This window comes from Pituophis catenifer, unplaced genomic scaffold (assembly GCF_029215685.1).
Source record: "Pituophis catenifer annectens isolate HBS135680 unplaced genomic scaffold, rPitCat1.0.hap2 SCAF_3, whole genome shotgun sequence".
Taxonomy (NCBI): domain Eukaryota; kingdom Metazoa; phylum Chordata; class Lepidosauria; order Squamata; family Colubridae; genus Pituophis; species Pituophis catenifer.
In genome coordinates, this window is record NW_027256883.1 from 147,440,656 (window position 1) to 147,462,632 (window position 21,977).

The window sequence follows — 21,977 nt, forward strand, 5'->3', positions numbered from 1 at the left end:
ATCAAAAAAAAAAAATAGTCATGACAGGTGCCAGCCAAATTCCCATTCTCCAAGCAACTTGCTTTTCAATAGGTAATTCCCATTTAATTCACACTTGGATACAAATAGCTCATGCAAGTTTTGGATCACCGAATTTTCTATCATTTCTGATCCACTGGAGAATATTTAGAAAGTACCCGCAGCTTTAAAAAAAAGTTTAAATGATTCTAATTACGAATTTTTTTAAAAAAAGGAGACAGGATTTATGTAGGTTGATATTTTTGGCAAGTGACAGTTAGCATACATTAGTCTTCTTGAAAATGCAGATTAAATCCAGATTTTTCTTTTCCCCTCCCTATAAAGCAGCACGTAACTGCTGGATTTCAATTTTTAAAAAATGCTTCATATGTACAGTCGTGCTGCTGGATTAATATACAGCATTTTGGAACACTAAGCAAGTTTTGCCTTTTTGTGCCTTGTCTCTTACTTGGACTGTGTGTGTTTAAATATTTATCAATTTGACTGTTTCTAAATGCAATTTAATTTAAAATAACTTAAAAACAATATAAACTACATGATATTGTTGAGACTATATTTTCAAAGAGTTCACAAAGTTTGGGGAAAAAAAATCTTTCATTCATAAGGAGTTCTTCTGATAAAGAAATTTGGTTAAGATAAAAGTAGCCAGTGATAATGCATGCCTATTATGGTGGATTCTACAAAAAAGGCATTTTGGCAGAGATAAGAGTGACACAGGCTTTGGATTTGCACAAGATCCTAAAACATGATATTTGGAGTATTAAGATGAGACCTGCCCCACCCTCTTGGCCTTTGAAAAGGGTCTGAAAAATCTATCTCTCGCTTGAGACCCTGATGGGGAACTCTCATTTTGGAGGTGGCTAGTAGATTAGGAGAAGATCCCATCTCTACCCCGTCTATGTATTGATTCTTTTATCTGCTGTGTTGTTAATTTTAATGTTTTACTTTCAGTGCCTAATATTTTAATGTTCTTAACCTTTGAATTGTTATTTAATATGTTATTTATGGAACTGTAAGCTGCCCAGAGCCACTTCATAGTGAGATGGGCAGCATCTAACTTAATAAACAGACAAACAAATAAATTATCAACAATCACATAGGAAAAACCAGAATGACATGTTGAGGCTCTACATTTTGGGTTGGCTTTAGTGTCCAAGACCATTTTGTGCTAGAGTTATAGGAAACACTTCAAACAGGACAAAGGGCATCCTGCTTTCTTTGAGCACAGAACATATGATACCATTCTTCTTCAAATTTCCTGTCTGAATGCACAGAGGTTAGAGACAAATGGGGCAAGGGCTATGGGCATGGCCCCATTCTCTCCATCCTTTGAAGTCTCCCTATGTTCCCATATTGAGCCATAAAGCTGAAAATGGAATTCTGTCTAAAACCCCAACTGAAATCTCAGCTGGAGATTACCTTATGCAAAGTTCAGATTTTTAATTATCATACTTCAAAATCCTGCACTAAATTGCATATTTTAATTCAAGATCAAATAGAACGCCTGCTTTCAACTGTACAGAAGTATTCTAATGTCTGGGTTTTTTTTTTTTTAAGAAAAGAAATGCTTTCAAGAATTTTTATACAGGGATGGAGCATTATAGAACACGACACAACCAAAACAAGGTTTGCATTGAAAGGCAAAATGCGCCTCACACTTAGTTTAATATCCAAAAGATCGTGTTGAATTGTGTTTTTTACTCTCAGCTACTTCAATGAAAACTTCTTCAGAACTTTCAGTAATTAATTTATACAGATGTAAGTGCCTCAACAAATCTGGGCTAATGATATAAGATGTGCAAAAAGTGAGGAAAATGACATCATGATGGAAATGGCTAACACTTCAACATTTTCCCAGGATAAAAGTATTTTCTCCCCTCCTATAAACTCTTCTTATCTTTTGGAATCTAATCTGCCCTGTCTGCAGCAGACTGTTCTATCTCCCCTCTGACTGCTGATCTGTCACAGCAGCAGCCGAGCAGATTAAAATTAAGAAAGTAACACAGTTCTGAGGTCATTAGAAGAGCACTAGGCTGGTCAAAGGATCATGGAAATTACCTTAGATTCCAACAGATACCAAATAATGGATTACTATTGAAGAAGATTTTATCATGCTGGAGGAATCACAAAAAAGGCTTCAGTCATTTCTTTCTTACTTCTGAAAGTAAGAGATACATACAGTACTGCTTTGTAGTAAAGAAATACAGGATCAGCCTGGAAAACGTACAGAGTAATCCTAAATTTCAACCAATCCTATATAAACCACTCTAATTACCCAATTTCCCTTGTATTATAAATAAATATTCAAATGTTAGCGCATCAGAAAGTGAAAGTACAATCAGGAAAGTGTGCTATAGCAGGGATACAACAGCAAAATACATTCAGAAGATAAAAACTATTTCAGTTTTTATAAGTATATATCTTTATTTTCTTTTAATTCTTATGTTTTTAACAGTGGTCATGCCCAGAATTGCTTAGGTGAGATTGCCGGTCATTTAATAGAATAAAAATAAATATATGTGGGTATATTCATATTCATATTCATATTCATATATATATATATATATATATATATATATATATATATATATATATATATATATATATATATATATAAATTTATATTTTTGTCATGTTTATGTAGTGTATATTGGAGGTAGTGACCCTTTGAGAGTTGTATGCAACAAAATTTCATTTTAATGTATGCTGATTAGTGTACATTTAAAGTAACAATAAAGTTATTCTAAGTCTAAATAAAAAAATCTATAAAAATGAGTTCATGTTACTAATGAAAAGGGGACTATGTATTAATGATTTAACACATTATCTGATAACTATCTTCCAGATCCATTTCTGTCTTTTGTGTGCTATGTGACAGTTTGATCTATTTATCTCCCAGTTCTGTGTAGTATGTATTATCTAAATGTAGGTAATATTTAATTTATAATTTAATACAATTAGTTCATTTCCTGACTTCTTCTATTGGCTTCAGTGCTAATAAAATGTTTAGTCAATATCAACTAAAATGCTAGAGAAACAAATAGTAAGATATGCAAAAACTGACTCAACTGATATAAAATTATATCTATTTTAGATTTTAATAATAGTTATGTGTTGCATTATTACAATAGTTGATATCAGATTTATATTTTAAGAGCTGTATCATATTTTACAGAAGTCTTTGCTTTGTTAGACTTTACATGAACTTGTGGGCATGCACATACGCGCCCACGCATAAACACACACATACACAAACATATATGTTTGGAAAAACAAAAATAGCAAGATGAGAAGGTGGTAAAGCACAAAAGTGTAGATTGTGCTAATTAAGTTAAATTGTAAATGACTAATAACAAACCAGTGTTGCTGATAACACAAACATCCTGTTGTTGCTGAATTAATTAACACCTTTAGTAGAATGAAATCCAAGCTGAGAAAAAACAATTATCACATTAAACTCCCCCTTTGAAATATTTTCTTCAAGAATGAAGAAACAGCAAAAAGAAATAGCCCTCTGAAGCTTAAAAAAATGTTCTTACTGCTCCAAAATAGATGTAAATATGAACTATAAAGTTCATATAGTTAGGGGGAAAATATTTCTAGAAAGTTTTTCATTCTTCATGAGTAATATATATATTATATAAACCTTGTCTTGCTAGTTTGAGACCTTGAACTACAAAGCAGCCAATACACCTAGCCCAATTATTTAATTTGTTAGCTTTATATCCAGCAGAGGGATCTGCATACCATTCAAAGTAGCATTTTGTGAGCCAGTTTATCCCCACTGGGGATTTGAGGCAAGATCTTTGCTTTGCCTATCCTGTTTAATGACAAAATCCTCAGTCAATCACTTTTGACCAAATCCTGTGTGATAGAAATGCTAACTTTCTCAGAGGCAAGCATTTAGGATGGATGAGGAATTATGGAACTGGAGAAGCTGCCTGGTTCAACTAAGAAGAGATGAGAGGTGAGAATGACTACAGAACTCTTTGTAGGGTACCTCTGGGTCTATGTACACCTGTAATTTTTAAAAAAAATATAGACCTGGTTCCTACAATAAATACAGATAAAAGAAATAAAACTGTATTGCATTCAATTCACATACATTCAATAGTAATATATCTCTAATTTAGAATATCATTTATAATTTTTGAACAATTCTACTTTTAAATATTGATTTAAAGTATGGTATTAATCAGTTAATAAAATGATTAATAAACTCACGATGTTCCTGGGCTTGCTGTTGGAGGTGGACCTAGAGAAATAAGGTTTGGGAGAGAAAAAAAATGTGTAAAATGCACTGCCATAGAAAAGAAAATTCACTTCCATCAACTACTACATTATTTTATTATCTAAATTTCTAAAATGAAAGCAAGGATTATAACACATTATATATTATATATTATATTATAACATTCTGCCCTTATAAACAACCCTCTACCTTAAGAGATCATCTAATTAAAATTTGTGTTTATTTAAAGAACTTATTGTACTGCCTACTGGGAAGTTCATAGCAACCAATTAAAAAACACAATATAAAAACATTTCATGACCTCCCCGTCAGGACATCAGAACAACAACACATAATGTAAACCCACTATCCTAGGCCAAAGCTTGAGGAAAAAGTCAGGTCTTTACAGCTTTATGGAATATCTCTGGATCTCAGGTGGGAAGCTATTCCAAAGGCCCAGGGCAGCTATGGAGAAGGCTCGCATTCCACAGCTCATTATGTGACAACATTTGAGGAAAGGGTCCTTAGTTTTCCACCTCATAATTTACTTTGACTTTAATACCTATTTCCTTGTTTTAGTTTTTCCATTGAAGGCACATGTTTTTGTTATTTAAAATATTAAATTATAGGAGACTGGGGCTATGAAGAATCACAATGGCAACGTTTTTAACCTTTCCACTATGCAAACAAACGCTTATGAAAATCTTGTCTCCAAGCTGGAAATCAACCTTTCTCAATGAATACCATACTTCCATTTTAACGGGAATTTTTTAAAAAGCACTTTGTTTTTCTTTCAGTTAAATATACTCCATAATGTTCACTTTGGCCCTTCATAGTAAAATTGCCCCTGCTTCCTTTACAGATTATTTCAAAATGATTATTCATTACATATTAGAACATATTTATATTGCAAATAGGAGCTTTAAATGTTTGGCTAAAGCTGTTATCTGAAAATTAGCAATGTGAACAAAGAACCGAATTGTTATTCTCAAAATAAAGACTACTTTGGTTAAGATGGGACAGAAAAATCTCTGACCTATTCCCCTTTCTCAACCATAAATGACATTAACACAAAGAACTAGGCAATGTGTGTTAAAACCAATCTTTCCATGCGTAGTAGCAGCAGCTTCTTACCAAATTTCACAAATAACACCCCAGTTGTAGAGACTGTTTTCCTGCCATTTGTCGCCACACACTGAAAATAACCGGTGTCTGTGGTATCGAGGTTTTTTATTCGTAATCGGGACCCATAAGCTGTGGCACGAAAGGATATCCTCCTGGGTTCCTGCACAACAGGAGCGTCATTTTTCAACCAACGCACAGTCGGAGAAGGGTTACCAGAAACCTTACAATGCAGTTCTGCGGTCTGACCCAGGGTAGTGGTGATATTGTTCATTGGCTCATCAAGCATTAAGAAATAATCTGCCAAATGCACAAAGAAAAGGAGTTAGCTGAGGCAACTACATGTCTCTGCACATTATTCGCCAGAATCAAATTAGTGTCTCTAAAAAGCAACTAAAGATCTGTTGCAACATAAATCTAGCAATAAAATCAAAGGGAGCTTATCTATATAAGAGAGGATAACATTTTACTAAAGCATATACAAAGCAGAGACTTTATTATAGTTTTAACTTGGGAAAAATTCTAAATACAGGTAGTCCTCACCTTACAACAGTTCATTTAGTGACCGTTCAAAGTTACAACACTACTGAAAAAAGTGACTTATGATCATTTTTGGACTTATGACTATTTTTCAGTTACAACCCTTGTAGCATCTCTGTGGTCAAAATTCAGATGCTTGGCAACTGATTCATATTCTTGACTGCTGCTGTGTCCCAAGGTCATATGATCACCTTTTGCAAACGTTTGACAAGCAAAGTCAATGGGGAAGTCAGATTCACTTAACAACCAAGTTACTAACTTATCAACTGCAAGTTGCTTACTTAACAACTGTGGCAAGAAAGGTCATAAAATGGGGCAAAACTCACTTAACAAATGTCTCACTTAACAACAGAAATTTTGGACTCAATTGTGGCCGTAAGTTGAGTACTACCTGTAATCAAGCATTTTTCACTGGATTCTTCAAATAATTTTAAAAAAATCAGTAGCAAATATAGCATAAACCAGATTGCATATTACAATTTCCACAGAAACTATGTTTAACAAATGATAGTTCAGAGATTCAGATTAATTTGTTTTCTATACTATGTGGAAATGGATTAGGCTTTAGAGATGGTGACTTAGATGTTTTAGGTTGTAAAGAGGATAAATATCAGGTTTTCTGCATTCTGAATATGCGCTGATATTACTGTATGTGCCTCCTAGCTGGTGGGATGCTGCAACATTTCTTCTCATGCCATTCACTTGTTTCCTATGCTATTCCTTTTCTGGTTCAAGGTAACATTGCGTATCTTGAAAGCAATTCTATGATGGGCCTCTCTCTATATATATTAGTTTTCTTTCCTTACCATACTTGACTATAAAAACATAGCCCTATACATGCAACTTTGAAAGAATCAAAGCACACCAGAGGTATAATGAACATTGGCTTCTGCCAATCATTCCAGTCAAGGTTCTCATTTTGGTTCTGTTCTTCAAAGCCAGGAAGCAACTTCTCAAAGGCTCATCAGGGACGTTGTAGGTAATTAAAGGCTTTGGAGAGTGGATCTACAGAGTGCCATGGGAGTTATTGATATATAGTAGCTGTGTTGATTAATTGAAAGTAATATATACAATTTTCTAGTCAACCTTCTTTTAACTTTTTCCTTCAATTTCCTTCCTTTAAAAAGTAAGCTGGTGTGCTTCAAAATAAATCACTTGTCTCTAGCAACATTTTTATTTACAATAATTCATGAGGTCCCACACAGGCCCCCATTTACACTGCAGTTTATTATGCACTGTTAACAGCTTTGCTGCCGAATCATTCCCCAAAAGCTATTTGCCACCCAGCCGACTTCAAATTAACAGCATCTCAAAGGGTCATGGGATAACATAAGTGGAGTAAGTGAGATGGCAAAAAACTTGCTTTGTTTCACAGTAAAGACTTTTTTAAAAAATTAATAATTCATTTTTTAAATGGCATGCTATAGTACTTTTCAGTTTCTTGCAATTGTGTATGAAAACGTCTAAGTATGACTGCTTTGGGTCTAGCTAATAAAGGAGATTTCATTTGCCATTCATGGTGATTGAATACTGGCTGTTTGCAACACACTTGATTGTCAAAAGATGCGGACACAGGATTTCTCCTCCAAATTTTGACTTGACGTGCAGATGTTCCTATTTGAGATTCTGCTCTATAATGGCATTATTAAGATAAGCCTATATTATGAAGATTATTAATACTGAAGCCATGTAGGTATTATTAGACTTTACAATTCTAGAATAACAATAAAACGGATTTACCTATGAACATCAGCTTTGAAAATAAGTTGCAAAATTAAATCCAATCTCAATTTATACATTTTTCTACTGAAAAATTCTCATTACTTTCTTTATCTCAGTGGATTTAAGGGTAGTAACTATAAATCAGAGTTAGCCTTCAGTTTATATAAACATCATCCATCTTTTGAGACTTGCTCTTTACTAAAAATAGTTTCATACAATTTTTTTTAATATTAAAAAAACACTTTAGACCATATATAGTAACAGCCAAATGTATTTTTAAATTTGTTAAAACAATTTGCTCCTGGCCTTTAAGTCTGAATGTCAAATATTAACCGACAAAGTGTTCTTCTTTTTAATGCCTTAGTTGTAGTCACTGAACTCTGCTGACAGACCTTGATTGTAGCAGGTCTAGTGAATGGCCCGTAATGAACTTTTAAATTACTTGAGATAATATCTGGAAAACTCAATCTTAAATATATTTCTGGCTTTTGACTGGGTGCCAATGCAAATACTGAAGATTATAAGTTACCTTCAGGAGTTTAAGAGTACAAACTGGAGACACAAAATATTATACCTAAATACTAAATTGGTGTATTGAGGCAACTTTATTTGTTTGTATGTGTGTATGTAAGTGTGATGGAATGAATGCAGTTTTACTTTTATATACAAAATAATTTTATATATGTATAATACATACCTATGCTGAACTTATTCTGTTCTTGCCCTCGTTGATTGGGAAACTTTTAGATATCTCATTGTTCTAAGATATTTTTCGCATTAAACTTGGATGTGTATACTTTTAATATCTAAGTTTGCTAAAGTCTCCATAAGAATTGTCTTTTAATGAAGAATTTTGTTTTTATATGATCACATTTGTAGAACCTACACCAACCTATGCTAAAATCTTTACCCTTCTTGATATTTTTTTTTTAAATTCGACTTATATGCCGCCCTTCTCCAGAGACTCAGGGCAGCTTACAATGAGTTAAGCAATAGCCCTCATACTTTTGCATATTTTACAAAGTCAGCTTATTGCCCCCACAAACTGGGTCCTCAATTTACCTACCTTAGAAAGGATGGAAGGCTGAGTCAACCTTGAGCCTGGCAAGATTTGAACTTACTAATTGCAGACAGCTGGAGTTAAATTACAATGCATTAGTTTGCTGAGCTATCCAGGCTCTTGGATAGCTATATTCTCCAAATGTATTGAAACAAAAAATACTAGGAAGTTACAGGATTTATTGTCAGGATTAGGAAAACAGCCCTATAAATACATTTTCTATGAATAATTTTTATATTTAGGTTTGCACTATTACTTTTGCTCTCCATATTTTTCTAATGAAGTGTTTCACAAGCCAATGAGGAGGAAGATATAGGTCTATATTAAGGTCTATACAGGTCTATATTAAGAAAATAATAGAGATTCTTGATGTTCTATTCTTATTTTTTATCATTTCCTTTCAGGACAGTAAACATGGTTTTAAAACATTTAAACATGGTTTCTAAGGCAGCTTAGTTTATGTGATAGCAACTGGTTTGAAATTGGACATTAAACTTCATGCCTAAGTTTGATTGTTTGTTTCATCATTTATATAATCAACCAAGCTACTATATCGACAATCAACAAGCTTTAGATTCCAACTATTCAATGTGGATGATGGGCAGGAACTCCTAAAAGCATACTTCATTACTTCTATGACTATATATGCTATGAGTCTATGATTGTACTCATAGGTAGAATACAAATGCTGTAAATAAATTATCTGCCAAGATTGGAAAATCAAAACCAACTGAATCAGACTCCAAGATATGTGACCTGTACTGAAACAGTAATACAACATAAAAAGTATTTTAATAGTTCATACAGGCAGAATTCTTAAAGGTAGTCACTGAATATATTTATGGAAAAGTAATTCATTTTTATGTCAAGGGTGCCGTGTTGATCAGATAAGTGAGTATGCATCCGAAGCCGTATTTCTTGTGTGACATCATTATGTACTACAGCCATTGTTGTGGTTAATGCACAATTATATCAGCTGTAGGGAATTAACAACACAAACAGAAACTTCTGGACTGTATTTCAAATTTAATGTTTTAACAAGTAAAATCAAAGTTTTTTAAATGGCACAATTATAGTACCTAACATTAAAACAAAGTAGCATTATATCATTCAGCCTTAAAGCTAAGGTGTACGAAATGAAAAACTATCCAGAGATCAAACAGGCTCTTGCTTAATTGTATTTAATTGTGTATGCAGAACTGGTCTAGGAGCACCCAGATTGCTAACATTGCATCAGACTTAATAAAATGTGTTTCTGTCGAAATTGCTATGCTTGCAGGGGCTGCATCCAGTGGTGTATTTGGATGGCCCAATTCCATGAATGGAATAGGATCTGCCTGGGTAAAACAGGTTTCTCTTCTTTCTTCAGTTTCTCAGATCTGTTCTGGAAAGATGTTAATGTGGGGTGAAGTGAAGAGGGAGACATGAGTATCATGGTGCATTGCAGAAAAGAGAAGTCCCTTCATATCATTTTAAATATAGATACATGATCTGAATTTCAGTTCATTCCAAAGCATAAGACAGGATTTTTTTATGTAGCACAAATAAACTAGAGGGAGAAAATTGATCAATTTTCAAGCATTATAACCAGAAATAACAATAAGGTAACAACCAATTAAGGGAATTCAAATGAGTAACAATGTTTCTTTTATTAATTATATAAGGGCGATCTGCATATTCTTACAGTCAACTTCTTAAACAATTCTTTCTCTTAATGCTAAAGATAGAACACATTTCTTTTTTCTCCAGCTTTTTCTAGACAAATTTCTCTGGCTGATTGCTAAGGTTAGCCTTTCTTCTAGTTAGCATTGCCACTTCAAGGGCCAAACAGGGTACAATATATCCAGGTTACTCATATGGTTTCATATAGTTGCATTAGGTAACAGTAACAGAGTTGGAAGGGACCTTGGAGGTCATGTAGTCCAACCCGCTGTTCATGCAGGAGACCTGTACTAGGGATTCGAACCGCCGAACTGCCGACTTTTCTGATCGACAAGCTCAGTGTCTTAGCCACTGAGCCACCTAGTCAGGCAAACTCCAAGCAGAGGCTATGCTCCCTTGCCAACCATGACATAACATTAAAAGACCATGTATGAGGAATATTCTTGCAACCATCTTGTAATAATCACTTCCCTAAGTCCTTTCTTTTTATTCTTTAAAATCCTTAATTAAAAAGGATAAGATGCAATGTGTGTGTGTATGTATAAATATGTGGGTGTATGTGTATATATATGTGTGTGTGTATGCACACTTACATATATATACATACATATACACACACACATATATGCACACAAACACATATACTTCTGTCTTACTATTGCAGTACCATTGAGAGTGTTCTGACATATGGCATTCTTGCATGGTATGGGAGCAGCTCTGAGCGGACAAAAAAGCTCTACAGAGAATCATTAAAACTGTTCAGAATATCATCGGACTCCAGCTACCAGCCCTGGATGACATCTTCTAATCTCGCTGTTTGAGAAAGTTGCATAACATTCTCAGAGACTCTTCCCATCCTGTTTACAATCTTTTTGGACTGTTGCCTTCTGGCAGAAGATACAGAACAATTAAAACTCAGACCACACGTTTTCTGAATAGTTTTTATCCCAGCGCTATAATTGCACTCAACAATGAACTACAGGGCCACCATCAGTGAGCTGTTGGACAGTATTACTTGGTCTGTTGTGTGGATGTTTGGGTGGTTTAGGGGTGGAGAATTGTGGTGGGTGAGAGTGTGTTTGGGGATTGTTATGTGTGTGGGACCTGGTCTTTGGGTGTTAAGTGAATTTCGTTGTATGGGTATACTGTGTATACACATACGATGACAATAAAGTTATTATTATTATTATTTATACAAAAATGACAGTATACACAGCAAACGAGATAACCATGCTGGGTTTCGTATCACAAATCACTAGTCGAACACTTCCCAAGCGTTTAGGACTGCGTAATGTATCGGCGGATTATGCGAGCAGATGCCAGTAAGGTGGCCTTCTGCAGCTGACCAATGGTGATCTTGTCAGCGCCAATTGTTTTTAAGTGCTTGCCTAGATCTTTAGGCACAGCCCCCAGTATGCCGACTACCACTGGGACCACCTGCACTGGTTTATGCCAGAGTCTCTGCAGTTTGATTCTCAAGTCCTGATATCTGATGACTTTTCAAGTTGTTTCTCGTCAATTCTGCTGTTACCAGGTATGGCAATTTCAACAATCCACACTTTTTTTCTTCTCCACAATCATGATATCAAATAATCAATCATATTAAATAATTAATAATAATTAAATAATTTATTTATTTATAAATAAATAATGATATCGTGGATATTATTATTATTATTATTATTATTATTATTATTATTATTATTATTATTATATCACAGAGCGAGAGAGGGAGAGGGAGAGGGAGAGGGAGAGAGGGAGCGAGAACAGGGGTGAACATTCATTCTTCCTAGAAACTGGGGTCCTCAATATCTAGAAAATACCAAGTGATTAAAGACTAGACTAAAAATATTTGAAGCTTTTTGAAATTAAGAACTACCTGATGTATCCAGGAAATCTCCATGAACGAAGCTCAACTCAAAGGAGACTTACATTCTTTTTTTTTTCTTTTTTTTTAAATTTGATTTATATGCCGCCCTTCTCCGGAGACTCAGGGCGGCTTACAATGCGTTAAGCAATAGCCTTCATACTTTTGTATATTTATACAAAGTCAGCTTATTGCCCCCACAATCTGGGTCCTCATTTTACCTACCTTAGAAAGGATGGAAGGCTGAGTCAACCTTGAGCCTGGTCAGATTTGAATTTACAGTAATTGCAGACAGCTTGATGTTAATAACAGTGCTTTAGTCTGCTGCACCACCAGGCTCAAAGCAAGTGCTTAAAGCAAGTGTCATTTTCTGTCACTATAACATATCCGTTTGTGGATATGTGTCTGACCAATTTTCTCTACCTACTTATGTTTTGCTTTTATTTTCAACCAGATTATTTTCTGAACTTTTTTTTTTAATTCCAAAGCTTTGAAACAGTGAAAGTTACTAAGTGGAAAATGGAACTTTATTTAATATTATATTCTTGATTAAGTAGGAGGCCAAATTGTTTATAAAGAATCATTTTAAAAATATTATTTGCAATTCATCAGTTTGAAATAATTGTGGAAAAATGTGAAGAGAAAAATAAACTATTACGCAGAGAAATGTATGAAATGTCATATCACTATACAGTAATTCATATTTTATTTACTGTATTTTCCGGGGTATAAGACGACTTTTTAACACATGAAAATCTTCTCAAAAGTCGGGGGTCATCTTATATGCCGGGTGTCGTTTTCCTGTAACCAGGCAGACCAGCCCGAAAGGCTCTGACGAGCCTTAAATGGCTCTGGCGATCCAAGCTCTGACGATCTGCTAATCAGGCAACTCAGCTGGGATCGCCAGAGCCATGGAGAAGGAAAAAAGTTTTCCCCCTCCAGCTTGCTTACCTTAGCTGCTAGTCGCAACGCTTGCCTTGCTTCGCTTGCCTGAATCCATTCCATCAGCAAGCAACTCCCTGCCTGCAATCAAGCAGGCAGGGAGTTGTGGACTTCAACTCCCAGAATTCCTCAGCCAGCAAAACAAAGCTGGCTGAGGAATTCTGGGAGTTGAAGTCTACAAGTCTTAAAGTTGCCAAGGTTGGAGACCCCTGTTCTATTGGGTAAGTTTTTTCCCCCTTTGGGCTCTTTAAAAAAAATAGTTAATTGGGGTTTTTTTTAGTTGTTCTTTTTTAGACCTAGCCATTTAAAGTTTAGGAAGTTTTAAATTTAGCTTTCATATAAAAATAAAAATAAAATAAAATAAAATAATATTTGTGTTTTTGTAGTGTTTCACTCTAATTACACAAACACACAAAATCTCACAAAGCTGTATGTGGAATTTTGTGTGTGTAAAGTGTGAAAGTTAGGTTTTTGGGCTTTTTGTGGCTGTGTGAGGTTCCTGCTTGTTGCAGGGCCATTTTGGGTCTAGCACAGCTGCTTTTACATTGTGGGTGAGCCAGGTGTGTTGTGTTGTGTTGTGTTGTGTTGTGTAAAGTGTGAAAGTTGGTTTTTTTGGGGCTTTTTGTGGCTGTGTGAGGTTCCTGCTTGTTGCAGGGGCCATTTTGAGTCTAGCACAGCTGCTTTTACCTTTTGGGTGAGCCAGTTGATGTTTTTTAATTTTTATTTAGTGTGCGTTGGAAGAGGGGTAGTCTTATACGGTGAGTATAGCCCAAACCCTATATTTTAACAGGAAAATTCGGGGGTCGTCTTATACGCCCAGTCGTCTTATACGTCGGAAAATACGGTACTACAAACAAATATTTGGAAGAAATAAACAAAAAAACCCGTATCATTTTGTAAGCCAGTGAATGAAAACATGGATTTTGATATCACTGAAATAAGCATATAATATAAACAGTCATGTATAAAAAATTCCGTAGCAAAAGATAAATGTTGTGAAGTCAAAGATATGCAGTTAGTCAATCACGTTATGTTCTGCTTCTTATTAGCCCCTTCTTTGCCTTTTAAAGGTCTATTTTTTAAACCAGAAATGTCAGGTTATCTGGAACAGAAATGTACAATAAAATGTGTCCCTTGGCCTACTGATCAATTAATCTTTCAACTACAGCCAGAAAACTGGATGAGCCATGAAAAGGTTATTATATATCGTTACCTTGTGTATAATGGTCAGACATTCATTATCCTCACTGGAGTTTAAACAAAGGTGGTAGGAGGAATCAAGCAACATCCAAAATAAATTGCACATTTTCTGAAACACTTTAGCAGCCTGGTGACTAGTGACTTTTGTTCTACGACCTTCACATTTCACACCTATATTACTCAGGAATCCACCGTTGAAAAAATATAAATTCTCAAAGAAAAACACACATACTATCAGCTGAAAAGCAAACAAAAAGAACTAATGTCCTGTAACTAAAAAATTTTTCAAACAAAATCACAGTAGTTTAGTTTCTCAGCTACTCATGGGATCCCACAAATAGATTTTTCAAAAAAAGCTAGTCCCTTAACAGCTCCTAATTTACAGAATATCCCTAGTAAACAAATATACTAGAACTTGCTTTATTAGGTTATCTGGCATTCTTCAGATGTGCTGGGTTACATCTGAAAAGATGTGCTGAAGCACATCTTTTCTGGACCGAGTGCCCAAAGTGTGCGGGCGTGGGTGCTCAAATCTCCAAAATGAATGCCTGCGCATGCGCCCCGCCTCCCGCACATGTGTGGCAGAGGCCCAAAGATCAGCTGGCCGACAGGAGGTATGCACACATGAGCTAGCTGAGCTGAGCTGGGGTGATGGCTCGCGTGCCCACATGCATGGCACTTCTTCCTAGTTGGAAGACTATCTGAAAATTTTGAGACGCAGTCCAATTTGGAGAACCTCATATGAAAAGCTGCTTTCAAACTGCCTTGAGTGGATGAAGTTGCAGCACTAAAAAACAAACTACCGTGTTTCCCTGAAAATAAGACCCTGTTTTATATTTTTTTGAACCCTGAAATAAGCGCTTGGCCTTATTGCCATGCGCTCAAAAGCCCAATTGGGCTTATTATCAGGGGATGTCTTATTTTGGGGGAAACAGGGTAGTTACTACAATATGTAGTTTGAAAAGTTATTGCTCTTTTTTTCAAAGTTTCACAAAACATAAGATGTTGAGCAAAGTAGGAAACACAGTTGCCGAATCTTTTATACAAAAGGGCATCCAGAGTTTACATAATGTGATTTATATACAATAGTATAAGCTTGCTGTTCTCCATTAGTTTGAGAATGCAATAAGAATCAGATCCTTTCAATCAGGACATGAAACTTTTATTTTATTTTATTATTTCATTTAATTGCATTGCATTGCACTGTATTTTATTGTATTGTATCATATTGTACTATATTTTATTTTATCATTTCATTTATTTTAATTTTCTTGTACTTTTTTGCTTTTGTCAAACAGGTCATCAAAAATAATTTGAACCAAATCAAATTGAATCATCTTTATTATAGTCACTGAGCAGCATTACTAGAAAAGATAAGAAAACAAATTACTATGAGAAACCGTTACCAAGGAAATTATCACAGAACAATAAAAACAGCCCAGCTGAACCAAAACTCTGCACAATTGTGTGGGCTCAGTTGAGGTATTTTGCTACCTGAGATATAAGTGGTTAACATCCCTTCAAAGGTCATGTGTATAAATTTTCAAATTCAAAAATAACTGCGGAAGCAAACATGTCTTGGGACAGTTTGGGGTTCAGGTTACCTGAGGAACTGCCTTTTTCCAAAAGTTTCTACCCATCTAATCTGAGCCAACAGATTGGGCATGCTGCAGATCAGTGGTAGGTTTCAAAAATTTTTATTACCAGTTCTGTGGGCATGGCTTGGTGGGCGTGGCAGGGGAAGGATACTGTAAAATCTCTATTTCCTCCCAATCAGCTGGGACTTGGGAAGCAGAGAATAGATGGGGGCAGGGCCAGTCAGAATTTTTACTACTGGTTCTCCGAACTATTCAAAATTTCTGCTACCAGTTCTCCAAAACTGGTCAGAACCTGCTAAACCTGAAAAGGGTTAAAAACAGGCTCTGGAAAAATCCCTTCTCAAACTTGGGAATAATTCATAGAAATACTCCACATTAGAAGGTTTATGACAGTCTAACGTAAGTAGGTTGTAAGATTCAAGAGCATTGGCAAGATTTTCTGACAATCACTATCCCAAGGCCAGTATTTCTCAACATTGGCAACTTTGAGATATGTGGACTTCAACTCCCAGAATTCCGCCACCAGCATGCTGAAGATCACTCATCTTAAAATTGCTATGGTTGAGAAGCACTGCCTTGGGCTAAATTTTATAACTTCAATGCAATAATCCCCTACAACAGGATTTACAGAAATCATAGAAGTAAAAAAATAAGTGAGAAGGCTAATGCAAAATAAATAAAAGGAAAAATGAGAACTATTGCTACCAGTTATTGATATTGGCATTGCTTTGGTTGCTCCTGAAAGAATGACCAAGATCTTCCATCTCTAAAAGAGGGAAACATTTCATATGACTGAAATAAATCTACGAAATTGACAAGGAATCCTCTCAAAACTATAATTTCAGGCCAGTCAGTGATGTCTTTCCAACTGGAATATTAGGTCAGTTGTGACTGAGAATGTAACAGTATTTTCCATGTAGAGATTTTAGACAGACAGACAGACAGATCTATGACATTGGCCTAGTTCAGATAGGCCTCGACTTACAACAGTTCGTTTAGTGAAAAAAGTGACTTATGAGCGTTTTTCACACTTATGACCATTGCAGCATTCCCATAATCAGGTGATCAAAATTCAGATGCTTTACAACTGGCTCATATTTATGATGGTTGCAGTGTCCCACGTCACTTTATCCCCATTTGCGACCTTCTGATCAGCAAAGTCAATGGGGAAGCCAGATTCACTTAACAACCGTGCTATTAACTTAACAACTGTGGTGATTCACTTATAACAATTGTGGCAAGAAAGGTCGTAAAATGAGGCAAAACTCACTTAACAAATATCTCACTTAGCAACAGAAATGTTGAGCTCAATTGTGTCATAAGTTGAGGACTAATTGTAATGGATTTTTAATTGAAATTAAATACTGAAATTATTTTGGGAAATGATGATTTGTACCAATTGTAATAATGCCATGAAACTAAATTGTTCCCTTTTCTGTACTATACTTAGGTGGTTACCATTTTTCATTTGTGGGTAAGGTCAGTTACTGTGTATTATTTCTCTTTGAACCTTTATAGTCTGTGCCAGAAACAATGATGCTGAAGAGAAAGGAAAAAGGATCTCTAGGGATATGGAGAACATAAACTATAATATAAAGAGATGAAACAGACTGGTCCTGTTCTTGCAATATATTACTCTCAAATTTTTAAGGGTGTCTTACAATCGCCTGAAAGTTGGATTACTATTTAGGAAGTCTATACTTGGAAAGGGATTCAGAGGAAAAAAACAAATGGAATCACTCACAGCCTGGAAAAAAAACCTCTGCAAACAACATAGATTTATGAGTTAATAAAATGTTGCTAATTCTACCAACAGGAAAGAGAAGAATCTTGACATGTACTTTGCATTTAAAACTTCAACTTTCTCCAAAAATCTAGCTTCCCGGCATCTTCCAATGAACTCTAACCTCAATAGATGAAGGCTAATTGACTACCAGCTGTTCTTATATCTCCATCTGGGGTAAACCTTGCTACTCTTTTCATTCTAAGTCAGCAACAATTTGACAAGGACTTTAAAACTGTAAGGATGATTATTTCTGTATATGTATAAACTATAAATGCACATACCGGTAAATGAAAAGAGACTACAGTAGTATAAGTAATTGCAAGTGAGAATTGAGAACCAGAAAGGGACCACAAATAATTCATATAGCTTTATGACCCATAAACTCTGGACATTAGGATTCCAGCATGGATTGACCAAAATAAAATGGAGGCAGGCAGAAGGATCTGCATCACCTCAGGGATTTATATAGTTCTGTAAGATTTCAATGGTAACTGAGCATTGTGGAATAATGCTCATAAGGAAGGGTAGTCTTACATCCTATCCCAACCAGTGGCAAATACATTCATTGAAGCACCATTGGCTTATGACTTAAGAAGATATGAATGGATAAAGATTGATGAACCACATTGAATAATTCTGTTGCTTTGCTTTTGTGTTATCTTCTCCTGCACAAATGTGCACTAACCTGAGCAGACAATCTCCTGAGGCAGCAAGACACTAAAACATATTCCTAGCAACTCTGTCTAATTTGGACACATGCCTCTCTGTTCATCCACTGAGAAAACAATGTGACTGACTAGATAATCTGAGGTGATTTATGCCAGAACTGAGGAATGCATGAAAGGGTCAGGTGTATTGTAACCTGGAATTACTACCTACATTGCTGCTCACTTTGTCCTACCGACTGCTGAGGTTGGTGTGTTCACTGGAGATAGAGAGCCATCCTAATAATGACCAAAAGCTGACCAGCTCCTTAGTGTCCTAAGCTGTCAATGATGAGATTTCACAGGAAAACTGTGGCAAAAGGATTTTGATGGGTATCCTGAGAAAAATATAGCTTCAGAGTGCCTGTCATTTTATCTAGCTCTTAAAAATTATCAGTGCTGTCTCATCAATGAGTTATAACTGTTCATTATAGATTGGCAACGTAAAATTCCGGAATCTTGAAGCCCATAGAAAGACATGCTAGATAGCAATATTTAAAAGAAATAGATATATGTTCATCCATGAAAAATATCTTACAGAATGTGACTGTAGAGTAACTGGTGTTGAAGTGCGTTCAATGTTCTTTATGAGTGGTTTCACAAATCCCAAAATATTTTGCATTCTTTATCCCAGGCCATAACGGCTTCATTCCAAATTTCGTACTAAAATCTGCATGCAAAGCAATTCAGATTAAAGCATGTTCCTATTGGATCCAGATTCCAAGAGCCAAAAGATGAAATGTCAGGTGGGTCATAAACTGCTATAATTCACATCCTGGCTTAAAAAAAAATCCCAAACATATGGAATGGGTTATTCGTAGTAAAAAGGGAAATCCTCACTTCAGAAATAACAAACCAAACATCAGATGATAACTTGGTTTTGGCTTTCTCTTTTGCCTCTAACTTTACTAGCAGATTTGTGTATCACTTTGCAAAAAAATAAAAATAAAAAAAGGAAAATTTACAGTGTTTAAAATCTGAAATGGCATTTATTTTCTTTTTTATTATTTACCTTTATCTACTTCATTTGTCATGTTCCAATGTGACGTAGGTATTAAATCAGCGGTAGCTGACACATTTGTTCCTGAAAGAAAAGAGGAAAAAGTCAACACATAAACATTGTATAAACTAGGGAATATAGGACTCACATATTTTGACGAGACACTTTTACATGCCAAAAATACATGCTCTAGTTGTTTAGATCTCATGAGTATGCTGTATTGCCAGAATTGTTCGGAAGATACAATAAATGCAAAGACTGTTTATTGAAAAAACCCAATAATGTCTGGAGATTTCCTGATTGTTTAAAGAAACAAATCAGTAAATATCTGAAATGGCAAACCAGATAATTTGGGAGAGTTCAGGTTTTTCTATTTATTTTTGGCAACAGAATACTACTGCGACATTAATTAATTACTGTGTGTTGAAAAAATGGGAATTATAGAAATGAAAGGAAAAAAAATGCAATTAGTCTTTCAGTTTTAAAAATGTAACGAGAGGAATTCTAAGAATGGGTAGATGGGAGAGGGTGGAGTGACAGATAACCTGCCCTACCTCAGAATCTGCTCCAATAATACTGGCCAATATAGGCAACTGGGGTAGGGACGATGGATGGGTTTCTTTGTACTTTGCGGAATTTAACTACACCAGTCTAAAGCTCCTTGGAAGAAATTTAAAAGAATACTGATCTGTTGGACCCTGTTTTTTTTCAACACTCAACTGTTGATTCTACAGAGCAGAGGTATCAAACTGGTGGCCTGGAGGTCAGATGTGTCGTGCACAGGCCACGCCCACCCCAGCTCCACGAATGGGAAAAAAGTTACGAAACATCATATGACAGCAACATGACGCCATGATTTTGACACCTGTGCTATAGAGAATGTGATTGTACTCAAATGTGAGTGCTCATGTTTTTACTTTTAAAAAATGTACATTGAGATTGCGGCAAAAGGAGATCATTTCAGTACACAATTGTACTGTTTTGATAGTGTAATTTAAACAATAATAATTGAAATATTAAAATGTTGAGCAAGTATATTCATAGAAGAAGAATTATGATATTATAAGCATGGGCCAGTTCTGTACATTTATCTGTGCACTGGGTTTTTTGAACACTTGAACTTGACAATCTGTATTAACCAAAGATACTATCAGCATTTTTTTTTTTTATTTCAAAATGCCCCACAAATGAATTAGGTAGAAGAAACATTTATTTTAGCTACTGGCAGTGAGTATAAAAATACATTTAAATTGTATAGATTTCATGGTGCTTAAGTAACTCTTGTTTCTACTATATTTTATAGAACAAGGGGGGAAGAAAACAGCAGTAAATCACATAACATACCTTTGCAATATATATTAAATAAACTAGTTTTTCATATATGTGTGTGTGTGTGTGTGTGTGTGTGTGTGTGTGTGTGTGTGTGTGTGTGTAAGTCTTTGGTTATTCGGGTTTTCTCCCACGTAGCCGGGAAAACACCAGCCTGAAGACGTTTCGACGAAGTCTCATTCGTCACGAAGCCGAAAACTCCAGCCTGAAGATGATGAATGAGACTTCGTCGAAACGTCGCCAAGACACTTCCAATTTTACGCGGGAGAAAACCCGAATAACCAAAGACAAATACCCGCGAAAACCTCAGAAAACAAATATATATATATATATATATATATTTGTTTATGTAAGTTTTCACGGGTATGTATGTGTGTATAGTTAATATTTCGGGTTTCTTCCCATGTAATTGTGGATATATCCCTAAAAGGGTAGAAGCGACGTTTCGACAGAAATGGCAGATGGGTTTCTGTCGAAACGTCGCTTCTACCCTTTTAGGGATATATCCACAATTACACGGGAAGAAACCCGAAATATTAACTATACACACACACACACACACACACACACACACACACACACACACACACACACATACACACATATATATATATATTATTATTATTATTATATATCAGGAATAAGAACAAATGGGTACTTAAATATATACTAGTATAAGTAGCACACATTCCTAAAAAGAGAGGTATTTCTAACTCAATACAATTAGTAAAAATGCTGTATAAATATAGAAAGAAAGATAACTTCTTCAAACCAATGAAAACTAATGTGTCCAGTCTAATAATTTTTGCTACTATAAAAACATCCAAAGTGTATTTCTTTTGTTTTCCTTTTAGTTTCCATACCATATTTGATTGAAAAGAATGCAAGCATCTATTAAATCAATAAGATTTTCTGAACAATGTATGTTGAATAAGTTAAATCCAAAAAGTAACTGTAGCTCACAATCACATTGCATGTATCAATATTTAGCTTAACTTGTCATTTTCTCTATAGTATGATAAATAGGTGTCAGGCATATTTGAAATCATAATTTCGGGGGAATTATTTCTAATGTTAAATCTATAGAAATGTGATCTAAAAGTCAAATTCATCTTCCATTGATGTTTGCAAGCTGGGCATCACAATTTCTCATTCCTGTAACAATTTGGTATTATTTTATATTTTTTATTCTCAGT

The 21,977-nt window shown here is 35.1% G+C and overlaps 1 protein-coding gene across 1 annotated transcript in view; it reads right to left on the reverse strand.

The window, feature by feature from the left end:
• Positions 1–21,977, reverse strand: part of ROR1 (receptor tyrosine kinase like orphan receptor 1) — a 166,823-nt gene that overhangs the window by 32,932 nt on the left and 111,914 nt on the right. Inside the window, exons 2-4 of the mRNA XM_070939493.1 lie at positions 19,465–19,536; positions 5,384–5,671; positions 4,243–4,273 (exon numbers count right to left, since the gene is read on the reverse strand). Of these exons, the coding sequence (XP_070795594.1) occupies positions 4,243–4,273; positions 5,384–5,671; positions 19,465–19,536 (391 nt within the window). The remainder of the gene's footprint in view (positions 1–4,242; positions 4,274–5,383; positions 5,672–19,464; positions 19,537–21,977) is intronic.